This window comes from Hydra vulgaris, chromosome 15 (genome assembly GCF_038396675.1).
Source record: "Hydra vulgaris chromosome 15, alternate assembly HydraT2T_AEP".
In the NCBI taxonomy this organism is placed as follows: Eukaryota; Metazoa; Cnidaria; class Hydrozoa; order Anthoathecata; family Hydridae; genus Hydra; species Hydra vulgaris.
The window spans coordinates 32027501-32046228 of record NC_088934.1 but is presented as its reverse complement, the minus strand read 5'-3'; the positions used below and the strand labels follow the sequence as shown (position 1 = coordinate 32046228).

The following is an 18728-nucleotide window of genomic DNA, read 5'->3' as shown; positions in this document are numbered from 1 at the left end:
TGTTTCAAGGAAAGAAGAGAACAAAAATTATTCTTTGAATTTATTATTGTGAATATACCTACAAAATACAATTAATTGTGCAATTGAACTTACATCTGTGGACTCATCCAAATGAATAGAAAAATATGGTGATTCTTTAATTTCATTAATAACATTTTCTTTAATATTTGATGAAATGTCAGTTATCCTTCGTTTGACTGTAGTATTTGATAAAGGTATATTATCTATCTTCTTTACAGCTTCTTCTTCAAATAATAATCTGACGATTTCTTATGTACATGAAAGTATAACTTCTTCAGCCAATGTGTGAGCGTTTTTCTTCTGTGCTATTATATATGAAACTTTATAAGATGCTTTTACTATATTCTGTTGAGTTTGGTGAATAATCCCAGTTTTATCCAACTTACACCTCTTCAGTGATTCAAATTTTCTTTTGAAAAAATCAGAATCTTTTGTTCGAAGATCAGGATGGCACTTATTCAAATGAATAGCAAGCTTTGAGGGTTTCATAGAGTCATTTTCTAGTACTTTATAACAAATAACACACTGTGGGTAGCAAATGGTTTTTTTTAGCATGTAGGTAAAACCATATTTCATATATTCATCTAAATATGACCTTTTTTTACTTTTAGACATCTAAAGAATTTAAAAAATAATATAAAATAATGTAATATATTAACTCGAGATTTGTATAATTCATTTGAGAAAAGTATATTCTCGACTATTCAAAGAAAATAATACAAATTACTTTCTTTCAAACCAATTAGTTAGGAAAAATATTTTTGCCATAAGAAAATTTTATAAAGCATTTAAAATTTACGGATGTAAGAATAATATAAAGTATTTATTGTTTCATAGTGGTCCGCAAGTCATTGACGGTTAACGTCGAATTGGCTTACACAGATTTTGTGCAACATATGTTGCCTAGCATGAATTGCATTTTGAATTTAAGAATTATTTTTTTCTTTAAGACAGAGAAAAATATCAAAATTAAAATTCAATAACTCAAATTTATTTTGAATTTACGTTTACCTTGTGGTCCGTTTCAAAAGTTCATATGGACCCCCAGGGGTCTATGGACCACCGATTGGGAACCAATGTATTAGTGGAAAATCACTTAACAATAATTTTTCTTTATTTTACACTGTGTTTCATTAAAATAGACTCATCAGAAATTATTTTAAACTGTTTTTCATTAATAAAAACTCATAACTTCTGATGTGTCTTTAATAATGAAACTCAGTGTAAAATGAAAAAAAAAATTTGTTTAGTGATTTTCTACTAATATATGTATATATAAATAAATATATATATATAAATAAATATATATATATATATATATATATATATATATATATATATATATATATATATATATATATATATATATATATATATATATATATATACATACATATATATATATATATATATATATATATGTATATATATAACCTTAGATGCGCCTAATGGCAATAGTAAAAAATTTTCGACCTTTAGGCGAATAATGGAAATTTTTACCATTTTTTTTAAAAAAATAAAACGCAATAGATTCGGAAGACATTAATGATGATTAATTTGCTGCTAGTTCGCTAATTTAATATTTAATGGAAAAGTTATAGGAGTTATATAAATTTGCTGTCACCTTAAGGTTTTTTGTATATTTTAAAGTCGCCTAAAGGAAAAAAAAACCCTACATCGACTGTAAGGTGACAGATTGTTTAGATGTAAACATTAATTTTTATAGAGATTAAGTTAACAAATATTTATTTTCTTCGTTTATTGCTTATATTTCAAGCATATTGCAAAATAATAACAATTTTTTTTCATTATTTTCTAAAATTTTGATACATTATTATAGAAAAACTCGAACTACCACAAAGCTTAAAAACAATAAAAGTTTAAAATACTCAGGATTTAAACTGACGCATGCAGGCACTATGTTACGGTTTTGACACATAAATTTTATTAGAAATAGCAGGTTAAGACTTTTTAGGAAAGCGTTTATACTATACTTATAAGCTAAAACAACGAGTATTAATCTACAGATTTACTGATATTAAATGTCATTGAATTGTTTGATAGCAGGCTTCCGTCAAATCAGCCCGCAAAAGTAATAAAAGCAATCTAGTTGTTTGTAAATAATTTTATAAAATGATTTAAAAACCGCTAGGATTTTAAGCGAGAAATTGCCCTCTCAGCATTCGTCAATTCCCATAAGTGCAACTGTCTTCTTTCAAAAATTCTGTTTAATTCGTCGTGTATTAACAATTCTAGTTCTGATTTGTTTGAGGTCTAAACTAAATGTTTTTGCAAATACTTCCATTTCTTTACGGCCTAAAAAAACAAAACGATTAAATTATTAACTTTAGAAAAAAAATAGTAATAATCGAAATTTCTATAAGCGAAAAGTTAAAATTTAAAAGATTTTACTGGTTATGCATTAACTTTTCCATAAATGTGTTTTTGTAAATGACGCTAACACGTTGAAAAGAGCAGTGAAACTAGTTTGTTATGGTTTTGATGTCTACACTTGCACTGGGCGTGAACTGAAAACCGCTTTAAAAGCAAATCAAAAAGACTTCATAAAAAAACGGATAAAATACCTGGATATCCACGATTATTTTCGAGGTGAACGGCAAATTCTTTATAAAACGCAACTTTACTAGTCTTATTCCATAACTTTTTTTCAACTGTTAAAATTTTCTTTTTATTGATCGCTTTTTCTGTATAAAATAAAATTAGGAAATGAATTTTCCACCCACCGTTTCCTTGACATAATAAGCAATAATAATAAGCTTAGTTAATAAGCAGAGAAAGGCAAAAATTTATATGGGGAAAAAACATGAATACTTAAAAGTGATGGAAAAGGGAAAAAAACATGAATATATAAAATTGGATATAGTTGAAGTTCGATGTACAAATTTACAAATCCTTAACTACATCAAAAATTATTGACAATTATAATCGCTTTTGCAGTTTCAAAACTATCAATTTATTTATGACAGTTCTGATTATTTACTTTCAAAAAATTAAAATGCCTTTAAAGCATTATATAATCTTTAACTAGATTTAAAACATTTGTTTAAAAGCATTATATAATCTTTAAATAGAGTAAAAAAAAAGTTTGATAAAGCCTTTGACTAGTGTTTGCTAGTGGGCTCGTCCATAAACTACGCCACGCAATTTTCGACCGCTTCTGAACCCCCCTCCTCCTTGTTAAAATACAGTGACACTTTAGTAACAAGTTCCGTATGAGTAGTCACAGAGCCATTAACCCCTCTCCTAGAGCGTGATGTAATTTATGGATGACCCTGGCGTTTAATGTTTTACCTAACCATGCCAGTATTGGCTTCAACAAGACGTCCTCGATTTAAAATTAGGATATATTTATTTTATTTAAACACAGTTCAAGGGTTAAATAAAAAAGTACATTATTTTAAAAGGTAAAAAATAAAATATAAGCAATTGAACCTTTTTCAAGTTTTAGCACTTGTTTTATCTTTATTGCACCATCCAGTTTACTATCATTTACAGATATCTTTGTAAAATCAACTAATAACGATAAATTATTAACCTCTCAGAGACAAATTATACAATCCAAAAAGTATCGACAGTCGGTATTAAACTTAAGATAATAAAAATAATAACAACAAAATTATACCATATCAAATGTACTCAAAATGACTTTAACATAAACAAAACAAAAAATTTTTATAAAGTAAAAACATCAAAAATAATTTTTTAACCTTTTAAACATGTTAAAACAATGTTATTTTGTATCTATTTTACTTTATTCAATATTTATTTAGGCTAAATTTATTTTGTGATTTTAAACTCTTATTTGTTAACCTGTTTTGCTTTAAATTTTCATCAAAATTTAATTATAAATTAAAAACACAGGTTACTATCGCTTTACTTAAATTTAGAAAACATATTTAATATTAAACTTTGAAGCTTAAACTAAGTTTATGGTAGCTTAAGCATCATATTAATTTTTTTTATTAGGAAATTAAGAAATTATAACTCTCAACATTCCTCACCTTTATGGAAAGATCTTTTAGGATCCCAGTTTCACTTTCTATAACTTTAGAAAAAATGATAATATAAAAAAATAATAATTAAAAAACTTACCTTAATTAATACAAAAAAAGTAAACAAATAAAAAATCAATTAAACCTTTTTTTAACTCAAGGATTGGCTTAATTTTTAAACCGCTATTCAGTTTATTATCATTTTTAGATTTTAACTCAACTAATAAGTAAAAAAAAAAAAATTCTGTAAAAATCAATTAAACAGTAAAACCAATAAAACAGTAATTTTATTATATTAAATTTAACTTTAAAAAAGCAATCAACATTACTCACCATCATCTGGTATTACATGTTCCTTTATAGTGCATACCTCTTGTTTGTTGACTTAAATGGATCAATCTTGCTCACTTCTTGAATATCTCTTAGTCTTTTGCCTGTTGTTTTTATTTGTAAAGATCCAGGAGCAGCTTGGTAAACATTTTGATTAATTCTTTCTGAATGTCCAAAGTGATTATAAATTAAAGTTTTTTTTCCTTTTCTGATAACTCCAGCTTTGCCAAGTTTGTAGCAATACGATGCCGATTTTGGGTGGCATTAATTGCACCTTTTTTATCTAAGCGAATTAATATTTCGTTTATGCAATGCCAATCACTAGCATGGCTCATGCTTTTTTGGGTACTAGCAAAAATATATTGATTTTCATCAGGAATTTTTCCTAACCTCTTTGTTTGTCAGATATCGTATTGCTTTTATGCATTCTGGTGGAAAGAGAACAGGAACTGTGTGATCCGAACCTTTCCCTGTTTGATAAGTGAACAATTAATAAGGATACAAGTAATTTTAATTTTTAACAAGTATGTCTAAACCTTAATATGTAAACCTTAAACCTTAATAACAAGTATGTAAAAACCTTACCTTAAATGTCTAAATATATGCTCAATTAAAAAAAAAAAAAAAAAAACTGTATAGTATTTGCACATTATAGTACATCAAAAAAATGCAACTTGCACATTATGGTACATCAATAATATATCAGAAGCCTGAGTATTTGATTAATCACAACAGTCTTAATAGTCTGGACAAAGTCAAGGCCATCTATAGCAAATCAAGCATCTGCTAAGGTTTTTTCATTTTATCATACTAGTCATTTTTCCACTCCTGAATCCTTATTATTTCTTCATCTACAAATTTAAATAAACGAAAACAAAAAGCTACCATGTCATTGACTTTTAAATAGAACAGTCTTTTTTCAAATGTACACCCCCCACCCTCACACCACTTCTGTAAAACTTGAAAACTTTATAAATAATTTTTAATACTTTAGATAGAAGTAACAAGAGCAAAAAGTATTACCTTGAACTTCTAATGTTAAACAAACAATGATAGTAATAAACTCAAAATTAACTTTTAAAAGATTAAATTATTTTTTAAAATAAAAATAAAATTTGATAGAGTTATGATAATTAATAGACAAAAAATAATAAACTATAAAATAAATTTTAACTTAAATAAAACACACCATGGTTGGCCAGAACATTTTCTTAACTTTATCACCATAACCGTATCGAAAAATATCAAAACTATTTCTTCTAAAAACTTTATGTGTTACATGTGCTTGTGCAAACTACATATGTTAGAACAGGTATTTTAAGTCAAGAACAAATAAAAATTAGTCCAAAAAAAAAAAATAATAAGTAAGATTTTAAAGATAGTAAATATTGGAGATAAAGTATTATGGGAAACAATCAATCAAGTGCAAAAAATAAAATTATGGCATTAAAAGATGATGATGATGATGATGATGATGATGATGATGATGATGATGATGATGATGATGATGATGATGATGATGATGATGATGATGATGATGATGATGATGATGAAGATGATGATGATGATGATGATGATGATGATGATGATGATGATGATGATGATGATGATGATGATGATGATGATGATGATGATGATGATGATAGTAACAATGATGGTGATAAATAAAAGACATTCACAAAAATCATTAATTGTATGCATAAAATATTTTTCATTTTCCTAAAATTTATTTATACACTTGTCCAAGACAAATGAGTTATTGCAGCCCAACAGGTTGCTAAATATATTACGTTGATGCAGTATAAATTAATAATCTTCAACTAAGACCACAAAAAACTGGTTTGAAACTAAGAGAGATGTGTGAAATTAACAACAGATAAAAATGATTTCCCATCTGCATACTAGATTTATAAAAAAATACAACTGAATAGAACTGTAAAAAAAAATTTTTGCTCTTGAAAATACCTAGAAAGAAACTAGAAAATATTTTTAAGAAGTATCTAAATGCAATTTGTATGTGTAAGAATATAATATACATTATAACACACATAATATAAACATTATTTGAATCTGAAAAATGTTTAAATATTTTAATTTTTTGAGTAAGGAAATCATTGGTGTAGTGCTACAAATGTTACAATAGTAAAATTTTGAGGTGAGAATGACAATGTAGGGGGTTTTAGTTTGTAGCAGTTTTATTTTTTAAAAGTTTCAAAAAATTATCAATGTTTCATAAAAAAGTGCATCAACGAACACAAAAACCAACTGTTACTTCAATAATTATTTAACTAAAGTTAACTAATTATTGAAGTAACAGTTTTCATATAAATTAACTTAATTTATATGAAAAAATTATTAAATTAAATTACACTAAATTTTTAGGTGAAATAACTAAATTATTATGTCTACAAACAACATAACTAAATATAGTTTAGAATAATTGAGTAATTACCTTTACTGTTTAAATTATTAACAAGTAACAAACAAAATTTTTTACTTGTATTTCCATAAAATTATTTGGATATTTCAAAAAAATAAAATTTTAAAAAAATATTGCAGAATTGCGGAAATACCTTGAAAATTATAAACCATGCAACTAACATTTTAAATAACAAGGGGCTTTTAAACTACTTTTAAGGAAAAAATGACTTTAGAGTAGCAATCAATTTTATACCTAGAGTTCTTTTATATAATGGCTTTAGGAGTGCTATGAAATATTTTCTCATTGCAGATCATAAGTATCAAGAGCTCCTGACACCAGATAAAAGAAAACAATTGTAATTTAAAGCTGGTGTTCTTTTTGAGACACTACATCCCTTTTGTTTATTCATAAACTTCCTAAAGAATTATTTTAAAGTAATTTTATAGTACAATTTTATGACAAACAGTATAAAAATTTACTAACTAAAAACTAATTTTTAACCTAAAAAAAAAATCACGCAAACCATATATTGTAAGCTGAAACCCAAATGGAATAATATTTTAGAACATAAAATATACTTGAGTTCAGTACCAACATCTATTGTTTTTGTAGCGAAAAGATAAAGACTAACATAATTAGACTCAACTAATCTCTTCATTTTTGCATTGGCATAAATTGAAGGTGAGTCATTTACCATGCATCCGATGAAACTTAGTTGGTTTGTAGCATCAATGCTTTAAAAAAAAATCAGAAATTAAATGAGTATCAGAAGAAAAAAAACAATAATAGAGTAAATTTATGTTTTATAATTTTCATAAGTAAATTTAAATTTCATGATCAATTTTTTTATTTATATTTTGTTAAATATGTAAAAAATTTACATTCATATATGTAATCAGTTCTAAAAAAGCCATACAAATTTAAGAACCATAAACCATACAAAATTGAGAAAATAATAAAAACTGAAAAATATTTTACTTACCAAACAGATTTACCGTAAATATCTTTGATCCCATTATAGATAAAACAACCCAATACTTCATTCTCATATTGTTGGGACCTCAATTTTGCCTCATTTAAACTAATAACATCACCTATTTAATACAGATACAAAAATATTTATACACATGAGACAGGGTTGCCACCCAATAGATAATTCAAAATTTCAGGATATTTCCAGGACTTTTAAAGGAGCGTTTTGCGTTTTTCAAAGATATAATGTATTTGTATTTGAATAATACTGATTGCATATATTTTATATTTGTATTAGGATATCTATAATTAACGTAATTGTATTTAATCAAGCGCACTTGATCCCAACCATGCTTGACATTGATTAAAAATATGTTAATAAACATGGCAGAAAAACTTAAGAAAACTGCATCACAATAACACAACTGCATCACAAACAACACAATTGCATCGCATATTATACAAAGACCACCATCACCAACAAATTAATATTATTAACAAAGCAAAGTAAAAATCTTTATATTCACATGACAACTAAATGTTAAAAAAAAAAAAAAGATTTAATAAAATCTAAAAAAAACGCCTAAAAATATACCTTTGTACTGTAAAAGAAAGTCCCCTTTCAGAAACTTATCTGTTGCAAACACACCATACCTGAATTGGTTAAACAATAAGTGAGTCCGATATATTATTTACTAAACTTTTAGTTTTAAAAATTTTAATGTTTTGATTATGAATGCTATAAAAATATACATATAACCTCCAAAATTTCAGTAACCAAAAACTAAAAAATACATTACTCAAACTTTACTAATCCTGTGATAATAGAATATAAATTTAAATGACACTTGAAATTTTAAATATGGCAAAACAATTATGATAAAAATAATGCTAAAAGTTACAATTTAAATGCGACTTAAAACAGTATAAATAATCACAGTAAATATGTTAAACGTATTTCCTTATCAACACAGTTGCATCACAATTAATCGTCATCAAGAAAATTTTACGTACTTTTATACAATAAAAATCATTAAAAAAAAAAAAATTATGACTTTTAAAACAATATAAAACAAGAAATGAGAAACTAAACCCTGAAGTTCATCCAAACCATTAATATTTTTTGATGGCTCTATCAATCAATATTTAAGATCTAAAATCATTAGGAATATTAAGAGAAGATATTATTTAACCAACCCTGGAAATTCGGAAAAAAGAGGTCAGTAATAATTTGCCAACCTCAATCTTTTATAAGTCCGGATCTGGTCGGCAAAAAAATTTTGATACAAAGGTAATAAAACATAAACCATAAAACACAAACCATAAAACACAAACCATAAAACATTAAAATGAGGTCAGCAATTTTTTGATGACCTCTAACACTTTGAGGTCAGCAGTTAGGTCAGCATTGCAGAATACCGGCCCTAATTTTGAGGGCTGCTTAACTAAAGATATTACAACAAAAAAACTATACGATATCATCAAAATTTCTTTATGAAACTTAAAGAGATTAAATAGAAACAATGAATATGACTTTTGACTCAATAATTAGCAACATAAGGCATTATCAAAATTTTTAGATTATTTTATAACATAATTCAACGAATTAAAGAACCTTAAGGTGACTTTTAAAGCAATATACAATAAGAACAGCAAATTAAACTTAAATTAAAGTTTTTATAGCAATATTATTTGATGACTAAAACAATCTGAAGAATTTGAAACAATATATAACAAGGATGAATGAATCAAAGCGATCATCTAGATATTTGTATAGATGTATTTATAATATAAATCAGCCAAACAACAGCCAAATGAACCTTAGAATGACTTTTAAATAAATATAAAAAGAAACAATAAACCAAACCTTAAGGCAACATTAAAATTTTTTGATACATACTACAATGATATAAATCAGAAATATAGGAGAACCTTAAAATAAGTTTAAAATATATTTGTATCAAAAAACAATAAACCAAACCATTTGGCACCATTATTTGAATCATTTAGATTCTTTAAAAATAATTTAAATATAACTCGACAAAGAAAAAAAAAATCACGAAGAGACTTAAAAATATATGAACCATAACAATAAACCAAACCATGCAGGTTTTTTCAAATACTTTTTTAATATAACTCAGTCAAAAAAAACAACCTTTAAATGACTTCTAAACCAAAATATAAAAAAAACACATGCCAAACCGTAAGGGATCGTTTATTAAACAGGTAACAACAAATTTATTTTAAACTGTGATTTTCATTAAACTTAATTAGCTATTTTTACTTTTTATAATATGAAATTTTTTGTTGCATAACTTATGGCAATACTTTAAAGCAAACTCTGCATTTTTTTATAGCTCTTTTTATAATAAAACAAGTCAAACAAAAGAACCTTAAAATGAATTTTAAATTAATATACAAAAAGAAACATAAAAAAAAATTTTAGGGTGTCATCTATTTATTTCTTTAAATATATTTTATTTAATAACTAAAGTATCTTAAAACAAAACTAAAAACAATATAAAACAAGGAACAATTACCTAAACCTTAAGGTGTCTTATAAACTTTTTAAAGATATTTTTATAATAAAACTTAGTAAAAAAAAAAAAACAGCCTAAAGGTGACTTTAAAAACAATTCATAAAAATGAAAAAAAATCTAAACATAAGTGTCATCTGGATTCTTTTTTTAATACTTTAATTTATATATAAAGACTTATAATATATAACAAGGAACAATAAAGCAAACATAAGGGCGACATAAAGACCTTCTAAAGATATTTTAAAATATAAATCAGCCAAACAAAAAAATCAAGGGTGACTATAAGAATAAAAATTAAAAAGCAACAATAAAACCAACCTTAAGGAAACCTGCATATTTATTAAGAGATATTTTTATAGTAAAACTCAGTAAACCAAAAAAAACCTAAAGGTGACTTTTAAAACAATATATAAAAAGGAACATTAAAACAACACTTTAAGTGACAACTAGATTTTTATACAGATACTTTTACATTAAAATTCAGTAAAAACAAAAGAACCTTGAGGTGACTTTTAAAACAATATACAAAAAGGAAGAATAAACTAATTTTTAAGTGTCATCTAGTTCTTTTAAAATACTTTATTTTATATCTAAAGAAACTTAAGGTAAAGTTTAAAACAAAATATAACAAAAAACAATATTGAAAACTATAAGGCAAAATATATACTTTTTGAAGATATTTCAAAAATATAACTCAGCCAAACAAAAATTTAAAGTAACTTTAAAATGAAAAATAGAAAGCAACAATAAAACAAACCTTAAACTTTTAAACTTATAAACTTTTTTTCAATTGTATATTTTTATAGTAAAACTAGGGCTGCCAATTTGAACTTTTTTTAAAAATTTTAAACACTTTTGAACTATTTAGGAAAAAAGTTCGAACTTTTTAAAACTTTTTAAAATAGTTTTTATTTATTTAAAATTGAAAACAAAAGGGTACAAGTAAACACAAAACTGTTTACTTACTTATAAAGACTTTTTATTTGTTTATAAAAAGTAAATGCAAGGTATCATCCTGCAACCAGTTTCTTTTTCTATACGAAAACAATCTAAGGCTAGAGAGCCTTTTCACAAGATCATACCATTTGAAAACCATTTATTTTAATAAAACATTTTCAGTTCTTTAGCTAGAGTCAATTCTTAGTTATACTTTCTAATATTGTTACCATTTTTGGCTTTTTTATTAATATCGAGTCTATCTCTCTAAGCTGGAATATTCTTTGAACAAGATTAATTTGCTATCTATATTATTTCTTTAAATAAATACCTATATTATTTCTTTTTATTTTGTTCTTAAACTGATCTTGACCTAAAACAGCTGGGTTTAACAAATATATCATTTTTATGTACTAAATTATTATTTTACTAATTTAATTTTTAATAATGTTATTACATTTGAGAAAATCTATTTTGTGTTTATTTTTAAGTGTCTTGTAATAACGCGTGTTGAGGCACATTTTGCTCCTTGCAGCTTTTTGCAAAAAATGAAATTACTCCTAAACTTCAAATCTTCTAGATGTGCTAATGCTGAGTAGCCATTCTTGTTTGATTTTAAAATTCTTTATAATTTTAATTTCAAGCCTAAATAAAAAGTGGTTAAATGGTGAAAATTACCAGTCACTGTTTAACTAATTTTTAATTAGAAAAAACCGATCCTAACTTTAATGCGATGGCGCTACAGGTATATAAACTTGATTATATTTTCAGAGTTTCCAGACAAACACAAAACAAAAGAAAAGCAAAAATACTCAAATTTATAATTTTTACTTATATTTCACCTTGTTTTACAAAAAATAATAAAAAGACATCATTTTTTTAAATTTAAAAGTTCAAACTATTAGGAGAAAAAAGTTTGAACTTGAACATTGAATCTTTTGTGTAAAGTTTGAATGTTCAAACTTGAACATGTTCGAACTAGTAGCCCTAAGTAAAACTCAATAAAACAAAAGAACTGAGAGGAAATTTTTAAAACAATATATATATATATATATATATATATATATATATATATATATATATATATATATATGTATATATATATATATATATATATATATATATATATATATATATATATATATATATATATATATATATATATATATATATATGAAAGGAAGGATAAAGTAAACCTTAAAGTGTCATCTAGATTATTTTTAAAAAAATTTGTTTTAAAAATAAAAAAACTTTTATAGCTAAAAAAAGAAAATGATAAAATTTAAATCAATATATAAAATGATAGAAATAACCAAACCTTAAGAAGTTTACTAGATTTTTTTAAAAAAACCTTATTTTATAAATAAAAAAATTTCAACAGGTACTTTTAAAACATAATGAAGCCAAACAAAAAAACCTTAAGTTGGATGTTAACAATAACAAAAACTAAAAATCTATTATTTAACTAAGCCTTATAAAATTCTTTGACTCCCAGGTTCCTTAGCCATTGAAAACATTTTTTTTCTAAGTTGCCAGAGCAATTGCTATCATGAAACAAAAATCACTCTTTCAAATTAATCCTTTTTCAGTTGTTGTAATTTTAGCTCAAAAAAAGTGATCAATTTAGGATATTTTATTGAAATAGCCCTTTTCAGTCTCTCTATAGATTTAATTTGATTTCACATCAATTTTATTGATTTGGTTTCCTTGGTAACAGTAGTAAAAGCAGTTTATAAAATTTTATAGCTCTTATGCAAGTTACTCACCATATAGTTCTTTTTCATTCCTGATACATGATTTTAATTCCATTTAAAAGACTTAATAGTGTAGCATTAATTTTTACAGAAATTCAGCTTTTTTTAAATTTTAAATCCACCTTAAGGTGACTTTTAAACAAAACTTTAAAGAGAACAATAAAAATAACCCTTGGTTAAATCTAAATTACTTTTACAGATATTTTTAAAATATAGTTTAGACAAACAAAAAAATGACTTTTAAAACAACATATAAAAAGTAGCAGTAAAACAAACCTTAAGGCAACATTTAGATAGATATTCCTATAGTAAAACACATTAAAAAAAAAAGTGGCTTTTAGAACAATGTATAAAGAAGAATAAACCAAACCTTAAAGCATTCACTAGATTTGTTTTTAAATACTTTATTTTATAATTAAAGAACTTAAGGTAAAATATAAAATAATATTTAACAAGGAAAAATGTCGCAAACCCTTATGGCGACATATAGACTCACTAAAGATGTTTTAAAAATATAATTCAGCCTAAACAAAAAACCTTAAGGTGAATTTAAAAAAAAAAAGAAGTAAAAAGTAACAATAAAACAAACCTTAAGGCAACCTCTAGATTATTTAATAGTAATCTTGGTAAAGCAAATAAAACCATAAGGTGACTTTTGAAACAATATATAAAAAAGGACATTTAAACAATACTCGAGGTGAAAACTTTTATACAGAAACTTCTATAGTAAAATTCAGTAAAAGCATGAGAACCTTGAGGTGACAAAAAGAAAAAAGGAAGAATTAACTAAATCTTAAGGTGTCATCTAGTTTTTTTTAAAATATGTTATTTTGATACTAAAGAACTTAAGATAAATTTAAAACAGTATATAACAAGGAACAATAAAGCAAACTCTATAGGCAATATAGACTTTTGAAAGATACTTTAAAACTATAATTCAAACAAACAAAAAAATCTAACATGATTTTAAAATGAAAATTAGAAAGCAACAATAAAACAAACCTTTAGGCAACTTATAGATTTTTTTTATTATATATTTTTATAGTAAAGCAAAAGAACTGAGAGGAAATTTTTAAAACAACTAAGAAAGAAGTATACACCAAACCTTAAAGTGTCATCTAGATTATTTTTAAAATACTTTATTTTATAACTATAAAACTTTATGTAAAACTGAAAACAACATATAACAAGAAACAATAAAGGAAACCTTAAGACGACCTAAAGATTTTTGAAAGATGTTTTAAAAATAATAAGCCAAACAAAATTACCTTATGGTGACTTTTAAAATAAAAAGCAACAACAACAAAAAATTATGGCAACATTTAAATTCTTTTACAGATATTTTAAAAATTTAATTAACTCAAACAATAAATCTTAAGAAGATTTTTAAAACAAAATATCAAAGGGAACAATAAAAAACTTTATAGCACCATCGATTTTTTTTACATATTACAAATATTTTAATAGTTAAACTCAATTAAAAAAAGAAACTTGAGGTGACTTTTAAAAGAATATAGAAAAAGGATGAATAAACTAAAACTTTAAACGTAAGTAAGTAAAGTGAGGTAAAAATTAAAACAATATATAACAAGGAACAATAAAGTGAAACATACAACGACATTAAATATTTGAAGATATTTTTAAATATAATTCAGCCAAACAAAAAAAAACTTAGGTTTACTTTTCAAACTAGCAAAAAACTTTTTTCACAAAATATAACAAGAAAAAATTAAGCAAACTTCAAGGTCACATATACAGGCTTGGCCAGGAAGGCGTGCGATTTCAAATCTTTATATGACCACGCAAATAATATTTTATTCTGATGATTTAACCACGGTTTTAAACAAATGCGCTAAAATAGTTAATTTTAATTTAAAGTTTAGAGTCGTCGAAGTAGAGAGTCGTAGGTTTTTAATAAACTTTATATTAGAATCATTAAAGTTTTTGCTGAGAAGAAAAAAAAAAGAAAAACTTTTTTGAAAGCCGTTTGAATTAAATAACTTTGATCTTTACTTACGTTTTTATATTATTTAAACGCATTTAAATAAAGTAACATATCACTGCTATTTATTTTTTATAAAAACAATAATGAATAATATATGTTTTTTTATAATTATTTAAGCATTTATTTTTTATTATAATAGTTTTTAAATAAAAAAAAAATTATAACAATTTTTTAAATAAACGATTTAATTATATTTACTTTTTTTACTATTTGTGCGAAGATTTGTTAAGAATCTTTTTTTAAACTTTTAAATGTACGCGTTTATTAAACAATTGTCAGTTGTAAGTTGTTACTTTATTTAAAATGGGTTTCGCAAAATATGAAATTATAAAAACATTAGTAAAGATAAACGACGATTCAAAGTTATTTATTCAAAACGTAATTTAGATAATCTTATCGTTATAGTTTATTATTTATTTTAGTTAAGTTTTAATTTTATTTTTGCTATTTTAGTTTTAGTAAAGTTATTTTTATTTTGTTTTTCGCTAATTTTTTTACGAAAATTTATTTTAACAGCCGTGGTCAAGTTAAGTAAAATCAAACAGTATTGCGTGGTCATATTATGACGTGAAATCGCACGCCTTCCTGGCTAAGCCTGCATATATACCTTTTTAAAGATTTTTTAAAAGATAATATTTAAAAAATAATTTTAAAAAATAAATAACAAGGAGCAATCTAACAAACCTTAAAACGACATATAGACTTTTTCAGAATATTTTTAAAATATAATTCAGCCACACAAAAAAACCTTAAGATGACTTTTAAAACTTTTTTTTAAAAAAACAAAAAACTATTCACAATATATAACGAGGAACAACGAAGCAAACCTTAAGGTGAAATATAGACTTTTTTAAGAAATTAAAAACTAATATTCAGCCAAACATAAAAACCTAAACGTGACTTTTAAAACTAACAAAAAAATTTTTTCACAATATATTAAAAGAAACAAAAAAGCAAACTTTAAGGCGACATATAGACTTTTTGAAGATATTTTAAAATATAATTCAGCTAAACATAAAAACCCTAAGGTGACTTTTAAAACTAAATAATAAAAATAAAAAACCATTCACAACATATAACAAGAAACAATTAAGCAAACCTTAAGGTGACATATACTTATTTAAGAAATTGAAAAAATATAATTTAGCCAAACAAAAAAACCTTAAGGTCACTTTCAAAACTAGCAAAAAACTTTTTTCACAATATATATCAAGAAACAATTAAGCAAACTTTAAGGCAACATAAAAACTTTTTGAGAATATTTTTAAAATATAATTCAGCCATACAAAAAAACCTTATTGCGACTTTTAAATCTATGTAAAAAACAAACAAACTATTTACAATATATAACAAGGAACAACTAAGCAAACCTTAAGGTGACATATAGACTTTTTTTAAAAATTAAAAAATAATATTCAACCGAACAAAAAAAAACTTAAGTTGACTTTTAAAACTAGCAAAATAATTTTTTCACGATATATAACGAGAAACAATCAAGCAAACTCCAAGGCAACATATAGACTTTTTGAAAATATTTTAAAAGAAAATTCAGCCAAACATAAAAACCTTAAGGCGACTTTTAAAACTAACTAAAAAATAATTATTTAAAACAAATAACAAGGAGCAATCTAACAACACCTTTAAACAACATATAGACTTTTTGAGAATATTTTTAAAGTATAATTCAGCCATACAAATAAATCTTAAGGTGACTTTTAAAACTAAGTAAAAAAAAAAAAAAAAACTATTGACAATATATAACAAGGAACAATTAAGCAAACCTCAAGGCGACATATAGACTTTTTGAAGATATTTTAAAAATGTAATTCAGCCAAACAAAAAAAACAAAAAAAAACATGAATTTTAAAATGAAAATTAGAAAGCAAAAATAAAACAAACCTTAAGGCAACTTATAAATTTTTTCTATTATATATTTTTATAGTAAAGCTCAGTAAAACAAAAGAACTGAGAGGTAATTTTTAAAACACAACGAAAAAATAAACTTAACCTTAAAGCCTCATCTAGATTTTTTTCAAAATACTTTATTTTATAACTAAAAAGCCTAATGTAAAATTTAAAACAATATATAACAAGGAACAATAAAAGAAACCTTAAAGTGACATAGACTTTTAAAAGAAAGACAAAAAAGTTGAATTATAAAACAAATAGTAAAAAACAAACTTTAAGATAACCTCTAGATTTTTTAATTGACATTTTAATAGTAAGTGATCATCCATAAAGTACATAAGCTCAGAGGGGAAAAGGGGGTCTGCATATGGTGTATATGAGATGGGAGGGCAGTGGGTTGATTATATATGAAAGGAGACTCTAAATTTAAAAAAATGTCATAAAATGTTAGATAAATAGGTTAAAAACGTAGGTACTTTTAGGGAGGTGGAGGGTACTTAAAAAAGCGTATTTCAAAATGCGGGAAGAAGGGAAGGGAGGGGGATTGATAAAAAAAAGCGTATGTTCTTTTTGGACGACCCCTAAAACTCAGTAACAAAAGAAACTCGAGGTGACTTTTAAAACAATATATATAAAGAAAGAATAAAACAAACCTTAAGTCATCATGTAGATTTATATACAGATGTTTTATTTTATATCTAAAGAATCCTAATGTGAAATTTAAAACAATATTTGGTAACTTGTATATAAATACAAGAAACTAAACCTTGAGGCGTCATATAAATTTTTTAAAGATACTATTATAATATATTTCATCCAAATAGAAGAGTTTTAAGACAGCTGAAATTAAAGACTGAAGTCAAAAAAAAAAAAAAAAATAACAATAAATGGATAAGTAAAGGCTTCGTCTCAATTTTCTTTTGACATTCCATTTGAGTTAATTGAAAAAAAAACCGCGAGGTAAGTTTTAAAACAGGTTTATAATTTACCTAAAAAATCCTCAAGGTTTAATGATTGACTGCTTATAATATATACCAGGGCTGTGGAGTCAGAGTTGTAACATTTTTAGTGGAGTCGGAATCGCTATACAAAATCATGACTCTGACTCCAATAGTAAAACATTAGGTGCACATTATAGTAAATGATTTATTTATTTATCATATATTTAATAATATAAATATAGCATTACTAAAAAAGTTTGCTCAAGTATTATTTAAAAAGATAAAGTGCCATTATAAAAAGTCAACTTGTGTTCAACAAGTACAATTATAAAAACTCAACCATTATAGTTAACAACAAGCCATTATAAAGTTAACAACAAGCCATTATAACATTTATATGAACAAGTCAAAAAAGTGGAGACAATGATGTTAAAACCTAATTTTAAAACTATTTTTTACCTATAGAGTCATTAATTTTAACTTTGAGAAAACCTTCTTGATCAATTTTTCTTTGAATATAGTACTTTGCAACATTTTCTGGTTGACATTTTTCTCTTTTACGCACTAGAATAAATAATTTCTTTATAACTTTAAAATCAATGAATAAGTCAAACAAAATATATATAAATACCTATTTTTTGTGTTTTTTCTTATTTAATTATCTGTCACTCAATCAAATAACATTTTGTGAAATAACGTAAATAGCCTAATAATAAACAAATTATATTCAAATTATAAAAAAAATACATTTACAGTTGGACATTTTTGAACCTTAACATAATGTTGATGTGCTTGACATGAAATGTCAGACACAAAAAATTACTGTATAAGTTTCGTATACTTTAAATCGCTTTTCAGTATAAACGGTAATAATGAATATTAAAAC

The 18728-nt window shown here is 24.4% G+C and overlaps 2 protein-coding genes across 4 annotated transcripts in view; both read right to left on the bottom strand.

The window, feature by feature from the left end:
- Nucleotides 1-27: 27 nt before the first annotated feature.
- Nucleotides 28-1524, bottom strand: LOC136091884 (zinc finger BED domain-containing protein 5-like). The gene is made up of 3 exons (XM_065819596.1): nucleotides 1456-1524; nucleotides 279-636; nucleotides 28-197 (listed from the first exon to the last, which is right to left on the bottom strand). Exons 1-3 carry the CDS (start codon nucleotides 1522-1524, stop codon nucleotides 28-30), a joined length of 597 nt encoding a protein of 198 aa, XP_065675668.1.
- Nucleotides 1525-1776: 252 nt separating this feature from the next.
- Nucleotides 1777-18728, bottom strand: part of LOC136091648 (uncharacterized) — a 17831-nt gene continuing 879 nt past the window's right edge. Inside the window, exons 1-7 of one of the 3 annotated variants that reach the window (XR_010644156.1) lie at nucleotides 7769-8346; nucleotides 4368-7520; nucleotides 4180-4254; nucleotides 4044-4087; nucleotides 3475-3555; nucleotides 2607-2726; nucleotides 1777-2337 (exon numbers count right to left, since the gene is read on the bottom strand). Coding sequence is in view for 1 of the 3 variants with exons in the window: in XM_065819357.1 (XP_065675429.1) it covers nucleotides 7283-7520; nucleotides 7769-7880; nucleotides 18302-18406 (455 nt within the window). In the remaining 2 variants the exon portion in view is untranslated. The other 2 variants (XR_010644157.1, XM_065819357.1) reach the window with 2 other exon arrangements.